General features: G+C 32.6%; 1 protein-coding gene and 1 pseudogene across 1 annotated transcript; both read right to left on the reverse strand.

The window, feature by feature from the left end:
• Nucleotides 1-768: 768 nt before the first annotated feature.
• Nucleotides 769-9,249, reverse strand: LOC150025796 (uncharacterized; annotated as a pseudogene).
• Nucleotides 9,250-11,612: 2,363 nt separating this feature from the next.
• LOC137807301 (magnesium transporter MRS2-2) lies at nt 11,613-16,146 on the reverse strand. Its single transcript, XM_068607889.1, has 11 exons — nt 15,471-16,146; nt 15,338-15,367; nt 14,644-14,782; nt 14,384-14,505; nt 13,977-14,051; nt 13,508-13,732; nt 13,370-13,414; nt 12,483-12,527; nt 12,374-12,403; nt 12,156-12,275; nt 11,613-11,984 (listed from the first exon to the last, which is right to left on the reverse strand). The coding sequence occupies exons 1-11, from the start codon at nt 15,717-15,719 to the stop codon at nt 11,898-11,900; spliced, it is 1,167 nt and encodes a 388-aa protein (XP_068463990.1). The 5' UTR covers nt 15,720-16,146; the 3' UTR covers nt 11,613-11,897.
• Between the last annotated feature and the right edge of the window lie 1,810 nt (nt 16,147-17,956).

Genomic DNA, 17,956 nt, shown 5'->3' on the forward strand with positions numbered 1-17,956 from the left:
CTGGCTCCGGAAGTGTTCCAGATTTGTGGATTCGGGAGTGTTCCGGATTTATGATTCTTGAATACTAATTTTCTATTTCATGTTTGTGTTGGCTCAAATTAGTAAAGAAGAATTATATTGAGTCGAACTAGAGGAGTTGTGAGGTTGGGTTAGTATGCACTCATTCATTAGTTTGTAATTTGGTTTAACTTGAATGGTATAATTGAACAGAAATGGTGAAGACTAGATGAGGAAGTTCACAAGGTGATCGTCTACGTCCCACAGCCTCTGTTAGAAGAAGAAGAAGACATGTTAATGAATATGAAGAACATGTTGATGCTAGCCCGATCAATACCGAGGACATGTCGGTGTATGTCCACAGACAATGACACAGACATAATGATGATCATTAGTTGTTGATATGTTTTGTAATTTCATAAAGAAAGACTTAGTTTACAATTATTTTTGGATTTGATGAATGAACACTTTGGTTTTGAAATTAAACCATTCTTCTTCCACATTTATAATAGTCAGAATGTTAACATATTCATTTATCCATGAATCAATAAGTCAAAAAACTCATTGTGGATCCAACAATCTATAATTCAAAAAGACCATTCCGAATTCAGGAATCCATAACACAAAAAAATAATTTCGGATCCATCAATCCGTAATACAATTTAGGATTCCAAATTCAGCAATCCAGAAAACAACAATTTATGATATTTTAACTTCCAGAACACCCCCTCATCCGAAAAACACAATTTAATCAATTTTGAATCCATGAATCTAGAATACATTACCGGATCCCAATATCCGGTAATCCCAAAATCCATAACCACCATTCTAAAAAACACGCTTAACTCTTACCTCTACAATCCAAACAATACTTTGACAACGTTGCGTACTCCTCCACCTTGCTCTGAACAATTTCAAAGACCCTCCAAAGTAGTTGATATTCAATGATGAAGATGAACAGTGACATTGGAAGTCCAGCACGGTGCCCCTTTTTAAATTATAGGTCAAGGTTAATTTTGGAATATTTAAAATTGTGGGGATGCAGGAAGAAAAACCCAGTGGTGCAGGAAGAAGAAGCCTTTTATTTATATACCCATTAGCTTTCATTTTCTCTAAAAAGTTGGAGTCCTTTCGTTCGGCCCAATCTTTCTGCTATTTGGAAACCATTTTTAATACACAACCCACCAATTTTTTTTTGAAAAAAAAATTAAAAATTAAAAGTTAAAAATAATAAATAGTAAATAAAAATATAATTTTGGTACTATGTCCAAAAACAATTTATGATTTGTCATCTTGTATTTGATATTTGAAATAAATATGAATTTTTATAAAAAAATATTTTTTTAATAAAATTCACGTAAACGGTCGACAATATCAATGTAGTACCTCCATTTAATGTATGCTTCATAGAGTAGTAAATATAGTAACTTATACAATAATTAGTGTGAATTATAAATAAATTTAAAAACCTGAACAATATAAAAAATTTAAAAATTAAAAAAATTAAAAAATATTAATATCAACCAACAATTTGTTTTTATTTTTAGAACTACATTATTTCTCGTTTTTCATTATGAATAAAATACGTAAGATTAAGGTCAATCTTCATCGATTTCACTTTTTAAAAAAAAAATAATAATTTTAATTGGCAAAATCCTAGCTCACATTGATACAAATTTCATTTTTTTCAAAAATATCTTTGACTTCTCGAAATATATTTTTTTTAAAAATATCCTTGATTTTTCATTATGAATGAAAATACGTAGAAGAAAGGTCAATCATTGCTGGATTCACTCTTTTAAAAAGTTCAATTTCAACTACCAAATCCCAACTCACACTCACACAAACTTCATTTTTTCATTTTTTAAAAAACTTAGTTTCAACCCTAAACCCAACTCATACTAACACAAAACTTCATTTTTTCAGAAAACATCTTTGACTTTTAGAACTACGTACACCTTAATTTTTCATTGTAAATAGAAATACGTTGGACCAAGGTTAATCCTTGTCAATTATAAAAAAAATCAAAAATAGTTTTTTTTTTCACCTACATTTTTGTTTATTTGTTGAAAAAATATATTCTAAAAAATCACATTCGTTTTGCATATTTAACTAAAAGTATCTTAAACATTATAGGGTGTTAATATCTTCCCTACACTTAACCGAATCTTGAATCTTAAATTCGATTTCACATATCGATTTTTTTAGTTCTTTTACTATGACAATGAATCCCTCTAGTTTTTTTTAAAGTTTATTTGTTGTCGTGTCGTGACCCTGATTGCAACAATAATGCCATGATGTAATTAAAAAAAAACATGATATTTAAGGATAATAATATAAAATTATAATTAAAAAAAATCAGTTGTTATTATTAAAAGAAGATGATAAACTAATTCATTTAACAATCAAGCTCTAACATATGAAGGTTGTGTATATCTTATACTATAAAAAAAATGTTATGTGTTACAAAATTAATCTGAAGTTTTGGGTTTAGGGTTTTATTAGTTAATAAAAACGAATAAATATGATTAATTTTTTTATTAGTTAATAATAGATTAAAATAAATAAACACTTTTAATGAAGGCTAACAAATTGTGAAAAACTAACAATTTTAAGGTTGGTCGAATGAATTATTTAATTTCAAAAGATGTATAATGGTTCCTTAAATATTAACAAATTAAACAAAGTTTCTAAAAATAGTGTCTTTTCACATTCTATTATTTTTTATTTCAAGTAGGTCTAAGTTTATTATCATTTACATTTATGAAATAAAATCCTTAAATTATGCTAATATAACAAATGATGTTAAGTTTATGAGATAATAATCATTTAAATTAAATTACAGTATTATCTAATCATAAACTATTACATATAAAGTTCAATTATGTTTCTTCCTATAATAATTATGAAAAATATTTTTTTTACAAGAATGGAGGTTTGAATTATAATTTAATTAAACTTAAATTTTTTTACAAATACCATTTGATAGATGGTGCTAAGACTGTGATATTGTTTGTAGAACAATCAAAATGAAATCTTTTCATTTGATGTATCATGTCAGACACAACTTGCTAACTTTTCTTACTCATTTGTGTGTGATATTTTCTCATTGACTTTAACTAATGATTAGATTGTGATTCTCGCGTCTCATAGATTACACCTTATGCAAATTTAACTTAAGATGCTTATTTTGAAAAGATTGACTAAAAACGATACATTTTCATAAAAAAAATTCAACAAATTATCTCATAACAAATATGGTTAGACATACATATTCAAAATCTTATTTTACCATTGGTTCTTTCAATCCAAATGGTCACATCAGACAGACGTAGATTTTACAACTCAACTTAATAATTTGATTACATATTTTCATGTTTACTTGAACAAGTGATTAAATCATAGTTCTAACATGTTACAGTACAAGAAAATAATTAAATACCAACAAATTTAGAGATACAAGATATTAGTCATTATATTGACTAAGTTAGATATTATTTTATAAATTAAAAAATTATTTGTATCCAAAATAGTTTCTATTATTAATAAAAAAAACTATAAAATAGTTTATGATATCTAACATTAGTTACTAAGATTTTAGCTACTAATACCTTTGAGGATTCCTCTAGATTTAAACAACATTTTGGCATAATGCATCCTCTGCTCTCTTTTCTTCTTCTTGATGGTAAGTTTTATATAGACACTAGAAGAAGATAGTCATTGAGAGGTCATTTATATCCATGGAGCAACTTATGATATTTTCTATATTTGTCAAGCTTAAAAAATATACTTGATGCATTTTGTAACGTCCTTTTCTGTTTATTTTATGATATATATATATATATATATATATATATATATATATATATAATCATAATAAGAGAAATATATAGGATAAAGTTTGATGCATATATATTTACATGCCTATTTGCTTATTCCCTAGAAAGAAAGGATGAAAATTATTTATCTATAAATATTTCCTTTCTACTATTATGTTATTTCATAATAGCAAATGAAACATATTTATTAGTTATTAGGGGTTAATGTGAAGGGTAGGAGACATGTAGAAATTGACCATGATGGATCCTTCTAAAATAACCGGGACATCCATGTTTGAGACAAATGTCAAGGGTGTAAAGTCTCATCCCACAAAAAGTAACTGAATCATAAAAAATATTCGTATTCCAACTTGTTCTTGGAAAGATGTGATAGTAGCCGTGGACAATGGATTGGGATAATTTGGAGGCTCCATCTACTTACGTGATTTTAAAAAAAAAAATCATGCATCAAAAGATTAAGAAAAGTGAGAATAAATATTATGTAAAATAATATTATACCAAAACAATATAAAAATAGTATTTTACGTAATATAATTCATTTTTTTCATAAAAAACAATTGAATTAATTTTATAATGGCTAGTCGAGAAAAAAAAAATTCTTGATTGATAAAATAGGATAATATAGTCTCATTTTAAATAATATTTACTAACTTAAATATTTCTACAATGTTTTCAAATATTTGTTTATTAATAGTCTTATGAAAGAATATTCTCTGTTTTATTCAATCTGTCTTTCATCTATAGCAATGATACATATATATATATAACCATAGCATTAGAACCGTACAGAACCGTACAGATTCTTTTTCTCACATAACATCTGTAATTAAGACTAATTATAGACCCATTAATAGTGATTATATTCCTATAATTAAGTCTAATTATAGACTCATTAATAGTGATTATATTCCTGTAATTAAGTCTAATTAAGTCTAATAATGATTTTGTCCGGTAATATCCCCTCAAGTTGGAGCATGTAAGTCTTGAATGCCCAACTTGACCAAGATGGCTCCAAACTTTTTAGCACCGAGAGCTTTGGTGAAAAGGTCAGCTAGTTGTGTATGTGTGGGCACATAGGATGGAAGAAGGCGCTTGTGAATGATTTCATCTCGAACAAAGTGGCAGTCAACTTCAATGTGTTTGGTGCGTTCGTGGAAGACCGGGTTTTTAGCAATGTGAAGTGTTGCTTGACTATCACAATAAAGACGAATTGGGTCAGGATGAGGAACATGTAGAGAAGCGAGAATGTCTTTAATCCACTTTAATTCACGGGTGGTCTTAGCCATTGATCGATATTCAGCCTCAGCAGAGGAGGCAGAAACCGTTTGTTGTTTCTGGGTTTTCCAAGAGATTGGGGAAGTGCCGAGTTGAATAAACCATCCGGTGAGAGATTTCCGTGTCAGTGGACAACTTGCCCAATCAGAATCACACCACCCAAAGAGTTGTAAGTTGTTCTCTCGAGGTAGGAGTATTCCTTGTCCAGGATGCCCCTTTAAATATCGAACAACACGAAGAGCAGCTTGCCAATGCTCGGAGTGTGGATTTTGCATAAATTGAGATAAAGCTTGGACACTGTAGGCAAGGTCAGGTCGAGTGAAACACAGATAAATTAACCTCCCAACAAGTCTACAATAAGTAGCCGGGTCAGAAAGAAAAGAACCAGTAGCGGAGCTCAATTTGTGATTTTCTTCACATGGAGTAGTGGCGGGCTTCGCACCCAACAATCCGACTTCAGTAATGATATCTAAGGCATATTTCCTCTGACAAAGGAAGATTCCGTTGGGGGAGCGAGCAACTTCAACCCCCAGGAAGTACTTGAGGCGGCCTAAATCTTTCATATGAAAGCATTGATTTAAGTAGCCTTTAAAACATTGGATGGCAGTACCATTATTCCCTGCAATCACAAGATCATCAACGTAGACTAGCACAACCAACTGTATGTCATTATTATTGAGAGTAAACAGGGAATGATCCTTCGGGGATTGTTGGAAGCCGTAACGAGTGAGAGAAGAAGATAGTTTAGCAAACCAACACCTGGGGGCCTGTCGGAGGCCATATAGAGACTTTTGAAGCTTGCACACTGCCCCTGGTTGAGATTCTTGGAAGCCAGGAGGGAGTTTCATATAAACCTCATCATCAAGATTACCATGGAGAAACGCATTGTGAACGTCCATCTGATGAAGCTCCCAATCTTTTGCGGCTGCTACTGCTAGAGTTGTGCGAATGGTTACCGTCTTTACGACAGGAGAAAACGTCTCGTTGTAATCCAAACCCTCCACTTGATGATTGCCAAGAATTACCAATCGAGCCTTGAATCTTTCAATTGTTCCATCCGAGTTGTATTTGATTTTGTAGATCCATTTACACCCAAGTGCCTTCTTTCCAGGAGGGAGAGCGGTGAGTTTCCAGGTGTCATTGAGTTCGAGAGCATGAATCTCCTGTGCCATACCATCACGCCACCGGGGTTCTCGGACCGCTTGAGAAAAGAACAGGGGTTCCTGCTCGGTGTGTAAAGAGGCAAGAAAACTTTGATGATGGTTAGAAAAGGAATCACAATTCACAAAATCATGTATAGGATACGAAACACCTGAGGATTCTGTTGAAGGAGGTGACGGAACAGAGGGGCTTGACGGTATCGTGGTGGCTGCGACAAAATCGCGTAACCGTACGGAAGGCAGCTTCGCGCGATGCCCTCGCCCAAGGGGAACCGCGGCCGTCAGCGGTGGTGAAGAAATCGACGGCGCCGTCTCCGTCGGACGCGGCGATGGATCCGCGAGTAGCGTCGAGGCTTCTATACACGGATCGGAGTCGTTGATAGTGTGGTCGAAGTCATCTGTGAGGGTAGCATCCTCCTTGGCTGGGATGGGAGATGCAATGGGTTGGTTGACGATGCATTCATCTAGGTTTGAGGAGGCAACTTCATGAAGAAAATGTGGGTCCGTTCCAGTTTCTAAAGAGTTGGCAATAATTGGGTTTTGCAATGGTGGTGCAGTGTCCATCTTTTTGGCTTCAAAATATGGAAATTTATTTTCGAAAAAATGTACATCACGAGAGACAAAGAAAGTTTCTGTTTCCAAATCAAATAATTTCCATCCTTTTTGGCCATATGGATACCCGACAAACACACATTTTCGGCTACGACTATCAAATTTATCCCGCTGTCTATTTTGATTATGAGCATAACATAATGAACCAAATACTCGTAAGTGCGCGTAGCTGGGTACACATCCTTGGATCACTTCATAAGGGGTTTTTCCTTTTAGAATGGAGGATGGTGTGAGATTGATTAAGTAGCCTGCAGTCAAAACGCATTCCCCCAAAATTTAATGGGAAGATTGCCTCGAAACCGTAATGACCGAGCAACATTCAGAATATGCCGATGCTTGCATTCGACGCGTCCATTTTGTTGCGGGGTCCCGACACAGGAAGTTTGGTGAAGGATACCTTGTTGAATGAAATAGTGTTTTAGACACATGAATTCGGTTCCATTGTCAGAGCGAACCATTTTAACACATTTGTTGTATTGCCTCTCAACGAGTGTGAAAAAAATTTTCAAAGTCACTGATACCTCTGTTTTTTCTTTTAACAAATAGATCCAAACTGCCCGTGAACAATCATCCACAATTGTCAAAAAATATGAAGCACCACAGGATGAAGGAGTTTTATAAGGACCCCATAAGTCACAATGAATTAAATCAAAAATATTCAAAGCTTGATGCGCACTTAAGAAAAACTTATCTCTCATTTGTTTCGATTTTTCACAAACTTCACAAACTGTATTCAACTCATCACGAGTACATTTCCCACTTATATCAGGAAGCATTTGCACAATCTGAAATGGCGGATGTCCTAATCTTTGGTGCCAAAGTGCTAGTTGATTTTCCATCTTGACATGACATGCTTGAGTCTTCCGTACCCCACGATACCAATAAAGCCCATCTTTCCGTTCACCTGCTCCAATCAGCGTCCTCGAAGTGCGGTCCTGTATAATACACAATTTATCAGTGAATGTTACAACACAATTTTCTTCATCCGTCAATTGAGGTATTGAAAGTAAATTGCATTTTAATTTGGGAACATAAAGGACATTTTTCAATTCAAGTCCTTCTTCAAGAGTCACTGTTCCCTGTTCGCAAGCTAGAACACGTTCACCATCGGGTAACCCTACGGGGCACCTTTGTATAGTTTCCTTTTCACTCAAATTTTCCAGTGACCCGGTCATATGGTTTGATGCCCCACTGTCAATAATCCACAAATCCCAAATGCTCTTACCAGTCATTTTCTCTGATTCATTTGATTTTTGTTTGCTGATCATATCAACCAGTACCTTCCATTGTTCATTGGTCAGACCTGCCATCTCAAGTTTCTTGTCGTCATTGTTGGCTTGACTGTTGCTTCCACTAGCGTGTGCCACATTTGCACGTGTCGGGTTACCTTTGTTTCGCATCCCTTGGCGTCCCCTGCCGTTCCATTTGCCTTCACTTTTTGGTCTGTCACCCCACCATTCGGGATATCCGATCAATTGGAAGCATCCCTTCATGTCATGACCATTTTTACCGCAATGACTGCACGTCATTAATTTTTCTACCATATCTCCACGCTCTTTTTCTTTGTAGTTGGCCTGCATCGCGAGACCCACGACCAACCCCCTTTCTTCCGTTGATTTGGCCATCATTCTCACTCTTTCTTCTTGTACCAACATAGCATATACGCGGTTCAGAGACGGTAATGGATCTGAGGCCAGAATGTTTGATCTTACTGTCCCGTAGCTTGCGTCATCCAACCCCATAAGGAGTTGATGAACCTTCTCCTCCTCCCTTCGTTTTTCCAACTGAGCACCAATCCCACACTTGCATCCACCACACGTACAATTTTCCAACTGTTAGCAAGCTCATCCCAAAGGACCTTCAATTTTCCAAAGTAAGTTGTCACCACCATTCCCTCCTGCTTGCATCTTGACAAGTCCGACCTTAGTTGTTGAATTTTAGGTCCATTCACGACCGAGAATCTTTCTTTAATGTCTTCCCACAAGTTATGTGCAGTCTCAGCATATGCTACTGTGGATCGTAAGCTTGGTTCAATGGTGTTTAGAATCCAAGATACAATCATGGACTGCACGGTCCACCAATCTTCAAGGTCGGGTGCCTCATCCTCTGGTTGGATATGTGTTCCATCAATGAAGCCCCATTTTCTCCGGGCACGAAGCGAGATCTTTACTGCTCTTGCCCATTCGTCGTAATTTTCTCCGTGCAATTGGACTTGCGTGATTATGTTTCCGGGATTGTCACTCGCGTTGAGATCATATGACGAGTAGGTCTTCTTAGCACCTCCTCCTTCGTGCTCTGCTTTGTTGGCATTATTCTTTTCTGGTGCATCTGCCATGGTTGTGCACCGTTGCCTTTGCTTTGTGTTTGTCGGGTATCAGAGTTTTGTGCTCTGATACCATGAAAGAATATTCTCTGTTTTATTCAATCTGTCTTTCATCTATAGCAATGATACATATATATAACCATAGCATTAGTAGCATTAGAACCGTACAAATTCTTTTTCTCACATAACATTTGTAATTAAGACTAATTATAGACCCATTAATAGTGATTATATTCCTATAATTAAGTCTAATTATAGACTCATTAATAGTGATTATATTCCTGTAATTAAGTCTAATTAAGTCTAATAATGATTTTGTCCGGTAATATCTTACATAATAATTTCTTTTCTTTTCAAACTATTTTTATCATACTCATTTGTTGATTAAAATAAATAACAAATATTATAATCTAGAAATACATGTTAGTCATGAGATAACATAATCAATATAAATATAATTAAATGAAATAGACTAGTATCTAACTGAAGATAAAATAATAACATAAATAAAATAAAGAAAGGATCAATGTGTCTGAAAATAAAAATATTATAAATAAAATAGACCAGTGTGTGATTGAAAAATAAATTAAATAAAATAGATTAGTGTGGGACTGAAATAAATTAAATAAAATAAATAAAAGGGTAGTGTGTAACTAGTAATAAATTAAATAATATAAATAAAGTAGATTAGTGTGTGACGGAAAATAAATTAATAATTTAAATAAAATATCAATACATTGGAAATAAATTAAATAATATAAATAAATAAATAAAATCAACCATAAAATGCATTTGTGCATGAAGAGATAAATTTAAATAAATGAATGAGGGTAAGGAAGGACACCCCACTCAAAGATTTTTTTTATAAATCAAAATAAATGATAAATCTTTAATTTCCCTTACCTAGCTAATTATAGCTAATTATATTGTAGTTGTTAAATTATATATATATATTCTTTTGTTCTTTTTCTTTTTTTCTTTGTTTAACTCCACGTTGCACCAATTTATGGTTAAAGTGCATACCATACAAGATAGACAACCCAGAATGTTCTTTGCATCAGGAGATTGATGATGAAGATAACTTTAGCTTCTTTTCCAAGAGATCATTTGATGTTGACTTTAGATTGCATCTTTAATGGATCTTTTTAGTAGACGAAGTCAATGAACATTTTTTTGTCTCCAAAATATATAGATACACATATGTATTAAGATATACAATATTACTTTCACGTATTTGATCGTATAAACATATGTTTTGATTATATAAGTAATATGTCAGATGTAAGGAAATATTGCACAGTTTTGTTTCGTCTATTAGACGAAACACTCGCATCTTTACATGATCTTTTATGTTGAACATTAACAATCTTTTAGACATCTTTTGATGATTGTTTTAGATTTGAACAACATTTTGGCAGTGAACATGTTGTGTTGTCTATTCTTCTTGATGGTAAGCTTTACATAGGCGTTGGAAGAAGATAACCATTGAAAGGTTGTTTATATTCGTTGAGTAGCTTCAGTTTCTCTGGTGATATTTTATGCACCCATCGAGCTTAAAAAAACTTGATACATAGAATGCCTTTGTCCTTACACAACGTCCTTAATAACTAACAATGCTTATTTTCTTATTGCACAGGGCAAACAACTGAGTCAGAGTTGAAATATTCTTTATGTGAGGAGGTTGGTGACAAAGACAATTTTATCTCTTTTCCCAAAAGATCATTTGATGTTGAATTCATTTTGCATCTTTATCGAATCTCTTTGGTTAACGAAGCCAATGAACATTTTCTGCATCTAAAAAGTACACGCACACACATGTGTATATTCAAGTACACAATTATTTTCGTGTATTGTCTGATCCTATAAGCATATGTTTTGATTATATAAGAATTATGTTAGACGTAAGGAAAGACTGCACAATATTATTTCATCTATAAGATGAAACACTTGCATTTTACGTCATTTGTTATGTTGAATACCAATTGTCTTTTTTAGGGAATGCAGGGTCTTATTTTAACTTGAATATTTTAAACATTTAGTGAAAATCATACAGTGTTTGGATTTTTTCTTAACAATAATTATCTCAAAAACTATATTTAATATAAACCAAATGTTTTGGGAGATGATTTCTAACTAATTCTCAACTAACATTCTTTTGACCTGCCAACTATACCAAGCCAGTTTGATGCCACGTGATAAATTACATAATGGCATCAGTTGTTCAACTTCATTTTCAACTGTAGCTGGTCAGTTTGAACATGATTTTAGTATTCATTTAATTGGCAATACAGATAAAAATGTACTGTGATTAAACCATATATAATTAATAAAATTGTTTCTATTTGGAGTTCAAAGCCACTTTCCTTGTTTACATAAAAGTTAGAAGGGAACAGAAACACTACAGTATTAAACATAAAATAATGTGTATTCAACTTTAATTATAATTGAATAAGTATGAAGATCTTAAAATTATTGAAAAGGAAGAATCAACTTTAAATCTGTAGACTGTATTTACAATCTATAACAATGACTGAATCCAGCATATCAACTTAGGGAGCAGATCCTGTAACGGGTTATTGATACAACCCATAAGTTAAACTACATCTAATAAACTTTTGCACAACATAATTCATTAGACCATTATATGCAGAAGTCAAAGTTCATTCAGCATCCCTTTCCAGCAAATTACTTTCACGATCCAACTAATCCCTTTTTGCGAGCATAGGCAGTAATCATGACAAACGTCAAAGCAGAAAATACTCCTGCGACCGTTACTACCTGCAAGAAACCATAATGATCAACGCACACCTACTTGTTTTAAGAATGAATATACTATCAAGTTACACCTTTGATTGATGTATTTAAGTTAATCTTGATTAAAACTTGTTTCTAAAAAAACAAATAGTTGCATGTTGGCAACACATTCATAAACAGTAATAATTTGCATACCCATTTGAACATGTAACCATAGTTTTCATTCCAAGTATATGGAATATTCATGCCAAATATAGCAGCCACCAAGGAGTAGAAAGCTAGACAAACAGTTCCAGAGCTAAGAAAGAGCTCTAACTGCAAAAGAATTGAAGACCATTTAGCAAACTCATGAGAAAAAAGACATAAGAGAATACTGATAAATGACATTCAAGGTGCAGAGATATGAAAGGCACCTGAATCAGCTGATTACGATGGTTGTCAAGCTGCAAAATGGAAAACTTCACTTGAATTTCATGTCATTAAACAGATACCGATATTTTCAGTAAATTGCTAGCTACTTACTTGAATATTAATATAGTCTTCCGTATCATCAATGTACTCTCGCAGCTTTAAATAAAAAGAGAAAGGTAAATAATTAGGTAAAAGTAAACCTATCTTGAACAGCAGATTCAGAGTTGAATAGAAGTAAACGTATACAAACAAGTAGCAAAGACTTTGAAGAGACCAAACACGTATCAAAACAGTAAACTAGTTTTCAATCCCTTTCTAGAATAGCCTGATCTAATGGGCCCAGAGTATCTTAACACGTTCCACCACAAATAAATTCAGCAATCTTGACAACATAAATTAGAGATAGAATCACAAGTATCATAATATTTAATTACAAAGACAAAAGTGGTACAACAAATATCCAAATATGGTCTATTTGATCCAAAAGAAAAAACAGCATAAATCACTCATTCTTAGACAAGAAGATCAAACAAATAGTATATCATATCATCTCACAAAGTTCTCAAAGATAATGTGGAGAATTTAAAAAACAATTGTACAAAATACTTCCAAATCAATATTTTGAATATAAACCACAAAGTTCTACTTTAAAACAGCCGCAGATGGAAGAAGGAAGAGACAAAAATACAAATCCCCTATGTTAACCCTTAATTTCCTAAAGTGTAAGAGTATCAATTTGGTAAAACTTAACATGCTTAGTCTGAAACTAAAATCTCTACCCAAGGGCCAGGCCTTGGGTTCACTGTCTAATAATAAGAATACTAAGCAGATCATGGGTTCTAAATTAATGAGAAACAAACTTTTCTCCATATTTACAAAGAAACAAAACAATCTTCCCAAATTACTTTATATCTGCTTCCATGTCAAAATATTAAGATTTACTGCTCCCTGTTGCACATGTTTACACATACACACACATACACAAAGATGGCCCTTACCGTGGTTAATTTGTTCAATGTGTGATCAATTTCACTAAAATAAGCCTGAAAAATGAATGAACACCATTAATAACAATTTTTCCTCATTAAAATAATGCAACACTTTTTCCAACTATTTTTTAAAGCAAGTAACATAACCTCTAGTAACATTTCAAGCTCTTCCACATCATTTTCATCTAAACGAATTGTTGCTAGACTTGCTCTACTGGCTCTAGATATCTTTGATCCTATAGTGGGGGAGGCAGCAAACCAATTTGCAGCACCTGATCCACTGACTGGAGATGATGAACCCACTTTTCTAGACAGGTATAGGTCAGCCATATCATCATCATCATCCAGCAATTGTTCAATCTCGTCTCTGACCTGTACCAAATAGCAAGAACTGGGAATGGAAGAAGAAAAAGGGATATGTATGTATTGTTTTCTACTTAAAACTGATCAAGGCATCTTACAGTCATATTAAACTAATTCTGTTTAAGAAAAATACAATAATTCACTTAAAAGAATCCAAAGATGTCCAAAATATCAACAGCAATGAGGGGAAGGGGCGGCAGAATATATTTTCATAAAAGAAAATAGGTCTTCTCCGTGTGAAAACTTGGCATACCTTTTGAACTCTAGCAGTCAGCCTTGTCATTGCACTCTTCAGTTTACGAACTCTGTCCAAATTACGACTACTAATCTGCAGATTACATTACTAAAGTTCACTGAACCAAAAGAAGTAAAGAAATAAAAGGAAGAAAGGGAACTATTGTCATCCACACTTCAAGCCAAACAACAAAATAATTCTTTAATAAAGCAGGCATAATTAGAATGAACACCTTGGTGATGATTAGTATAACAAAAGAAAAGGATAATATATTGAGATGAAGGAAATAAATTTTCCTTCAGCCACTTTCAAGCAGCTTCATATTTTGTTGAACTTATTTTGTACATACATAAGGAAAGGGTAAGGGCCAGGGATCCCAGATTAAAACCATAACATGAAGATAAAGAATTCAATAATATATGTACCTTGGAGGTAAGTTCATCTAATGCAGGATAAGCAGCCATCTCCAATTCTGTTGTACGTGCACCAAGAAAACTACAAATGGCTTCTAAAGCAACCTCCAGGGCCCGAAATTCAAAAGGTGACTCTACATTGCATAATTTAGATCACTCAGATAACAAGGAAAATAGATGATGCAAATAAAAAGGCATATTTATAAGAATAAGAGATGCAATCATTAAGTTTATTCATTACTTATGGTTCATCATTAATATAGCATACATACCATCTTCGTCGGCTGCTTCAGCATCATTTTGGCCTCCAAGATCATGCTGTTGAAGACCAGCACTTAATCGAGGCAACCTCCTATGCAGTTCCTCGACAACTGGGATCACATTTTCATCTGTTGGATCTCTCAGCAATACCTATACCAAAATTTAGATACAATCAGGAATTCAGGATGTGAGAGCAATGTCATCTCAATTTCAAGAAACAAATATGTATTGTACAAAGGACCAAAGGTTTGATACAGGAATTCACAAATATAAAATAATGTCCTTTGCTGAAAGATATTCTTCTAGGTATCTTGTACAAAAACCATGTAAGGTATATACTTGTATAAGAGGGTCAAGATCCTGTGCCACTAGTTAAGCAAGGCAAAATACGACATGTCTTCCTATTCCTACTCATTTTATTCAATGAACTTGACAACAAAAGCAAAATTTGGTCGCCAGAATTTGATCCATCCTCAGATTAGTCTGGTCATTAAATGCAAGAGTGGATAAAATGCTGAGAGAAGGCCCATCTACCATCCCCTAGTTCTCATGTCACAAATAGTCAAAGTTTTCAACTGTGAGTAGCCTAAGATAAAAAGTCAAAGCTGGTTCCCTAAAACTAATTTTCATAATGTTCTTATTTGTTCTCTAATCCGGACCCGTGAGAGATGAAAACAGTCACATGAGCATTAAAAGATGACTAACCTCTTCAGCGGTGATAATTGCCTTGATATGCTGAAAAGCAGAATCACAAGAAAAAAAACAAAATGAAAAAACAGGAAAAAAAAATTGTAACATACAAAACAAACAAACAAACAAAACTAAATATGTGGTGGACCTCCAAGTTAAGAACAATGGCCTTCTCACGACCGAGAATGGTGGAGGGATAAGAGAGCAAGGGATCAAGGATTCTGAGATCACGCGCATGAATCTGAACCCGATGCATGATTGCATATTTATCCACGTCGAGCAACGAACCCTGCCCAGTGGTATCGAACAGAATCCAACTCCTAGCAGACTGTGTCTTCTTCTTGACAACCGCCATTGCCCCGGGATCTGCAGGGACTACACTCCCATCCCGAGCCATCGCCTTACCCTTTCCCACTCCTAATTCCAAATCACATGCTCCAGCAACAAACTCAATTCAAAATCCAGTTCAACTCCAAACTTCAACTCTATTGAATTTATCACACCACATGAGAATTTCCCAACACCCCTTTTGCTCCTTTCATCAACACGCCAATTGAGTATCCGAACTCCACCCCCAAAAATATATCTTTTTCCAACACCACGCCGAGGAATTAGATTCCCAGAAGAAACAAGCATACGGTACCACAGAAAGGGAACTTTTCCCCTTTTATTTTTCCCTTTCCCGGAAAAGAGAGAACCGACAAACTACAATTGTATCTTGATTTGTGTTTCTCTTTAATGTTGTGATGTGTAGAAGGGGAGGCGCCACTAGGTAGGGAGTGCTGAGAGTCAAGAAATAACTTAAATAAGCAGGAGATTGACTTGAATATCTTAAAATATGAACGGGGTTTATATAGAAAGAGATGCAGCTCAGGATAGTTATGGTGAGGGCCCATGATTGGCCCAATGAGATGATGCCACTGAAACAGCAGTAGGGTAATGTGGGAAATAAATTAGGGTAAGTGTGTGATCCGGTGGTGCTTCGCTGACCCACCTGACACATTGTACGGCAGATCCTTGTTGTGGCTGCAACGTTTTATTTTCGGCAAATTGGTTAGTTTCGACTTTATCTTTTATGTATTATCATTTATCAATAACAAATTAGTTCGCAGTGACTTCACTCTCACAATCTTTAATTTTTTTTTCCCGCTTTTACTGTATCAGTAAACTTTAAATTATTCAGATTTATAAATTTTTTTAGATAAGTGTTTTAGAAAAAATATATAATTGAATTTTCATTTCAATGACGTATTATAAAATTATTATATCTTATATTTGTTAACATAGTCTTACAAAGAATTATAATACTATTTTCTCATATAACACTATTTACAATTTTTATTTCTCCATCTAACACTTTTTTTTATTTTTAATTTTTTATTGAATATTTTTTTTTATCTACACCATTTCAAAAGTAAAAAAAAAAATAATAAATTAAAAAAATATTAATTTTGAATGCATTAAAAAAATAAATATTTTAATATTTAAAATAGTTAGAAATATAATTAATGAATAAAGAAATATTTTTTTACAAAATAAAAATTAAAAATATTTAGTTTTTTTTTTAAATGAAGAAAATAAAAATTAAACCCTACGATAAATAAAAGTTGAATCTATTAAAAAAAATTAGTATTTATTTTTATTATTATTGATGATGTAATCATGTTAATTTCAAGTAAAAAATACGACATAATTATAAAAACAGCAACAATAAAAATAAAAACAAAAAACAGAAATAAATAAAGAATGACAGAAAAAATAATAAATAAAAACATAAAAGATATAAAATAAAGGGAAAAAAATAAGATAAAGATAAAAGATATATAAAAAAAATATAAACAAATCAAAACAAGATAAAGATAAGAGATATAAGGAGATACTAAATAAGTATATGTTGAAAAAAAAAAAGATGAGAATTCATTTAATATTTTTTTCAATGGTACATTAAATAATTTATGCAAAATTAAACATAATTAATGACGAAAAGTGGATGATCCAATTCTTTTTGTGTGTCGACAATATGAACATTATTGTTATATCATGTTGTTCTTTTTATGTCCATATCAGTCCTTATTCGACTTGAATTATGTATCTCCTTTAAGGTTATTTTATTTTTATCTTATTTTGTTTTGCCTTTATAAAATATCTTTTATGTTTTTAGTTATTATTATTTTTTCTGTCATTCTTTATTTATTTCTGTTTCTGTTTTTATTTTTATTGTTGTTGTTTTTATTTTCTATATTTATTTATTTTTACATATTTTTTCTTCTCATTTTTAAGCATTGAGTGTAACATTTGCATTAATTTTTTTTTTAGGATTTTGCATTTAGGGTAGACACTTCAATATTATTTGTGTGTCCACTACTAATTAATACTAATTGACTTTGGTTTTTTTATAATCATGTCTTGTATTTTTTACTTGAAATTAACATGATTATATCATCAATAAAATAATAAAAATAAATAGTAAATTTTTCTTATAGATTCAACTTTTATATTGTTGTAGGGTTTAATTTTTTATTTTCTTCATACTTAAAAAAAAATTAAACTAAACATTTTTAATTTTTTTTTTTTAAAAACTCATTTCTTTATTAATAACTATTTTAAACATTAAAATCATTTATTTTTTAATGC

Source organism: Phaseolus vulgaris, chromosome 7, assembly GCF_051622355.1.
Source record: "Phaseolus vulgaris cultivar YP4 chromosome 7, ASM5162235v1, whole genome shotgun sequence".
Lineage (NCBI taxonomy): Eukaryota > Viridiplantae > Streptophyta > Magnoliopsida > Fabales > Fabaceae > Phaseolus > Phaseolus vulgaris.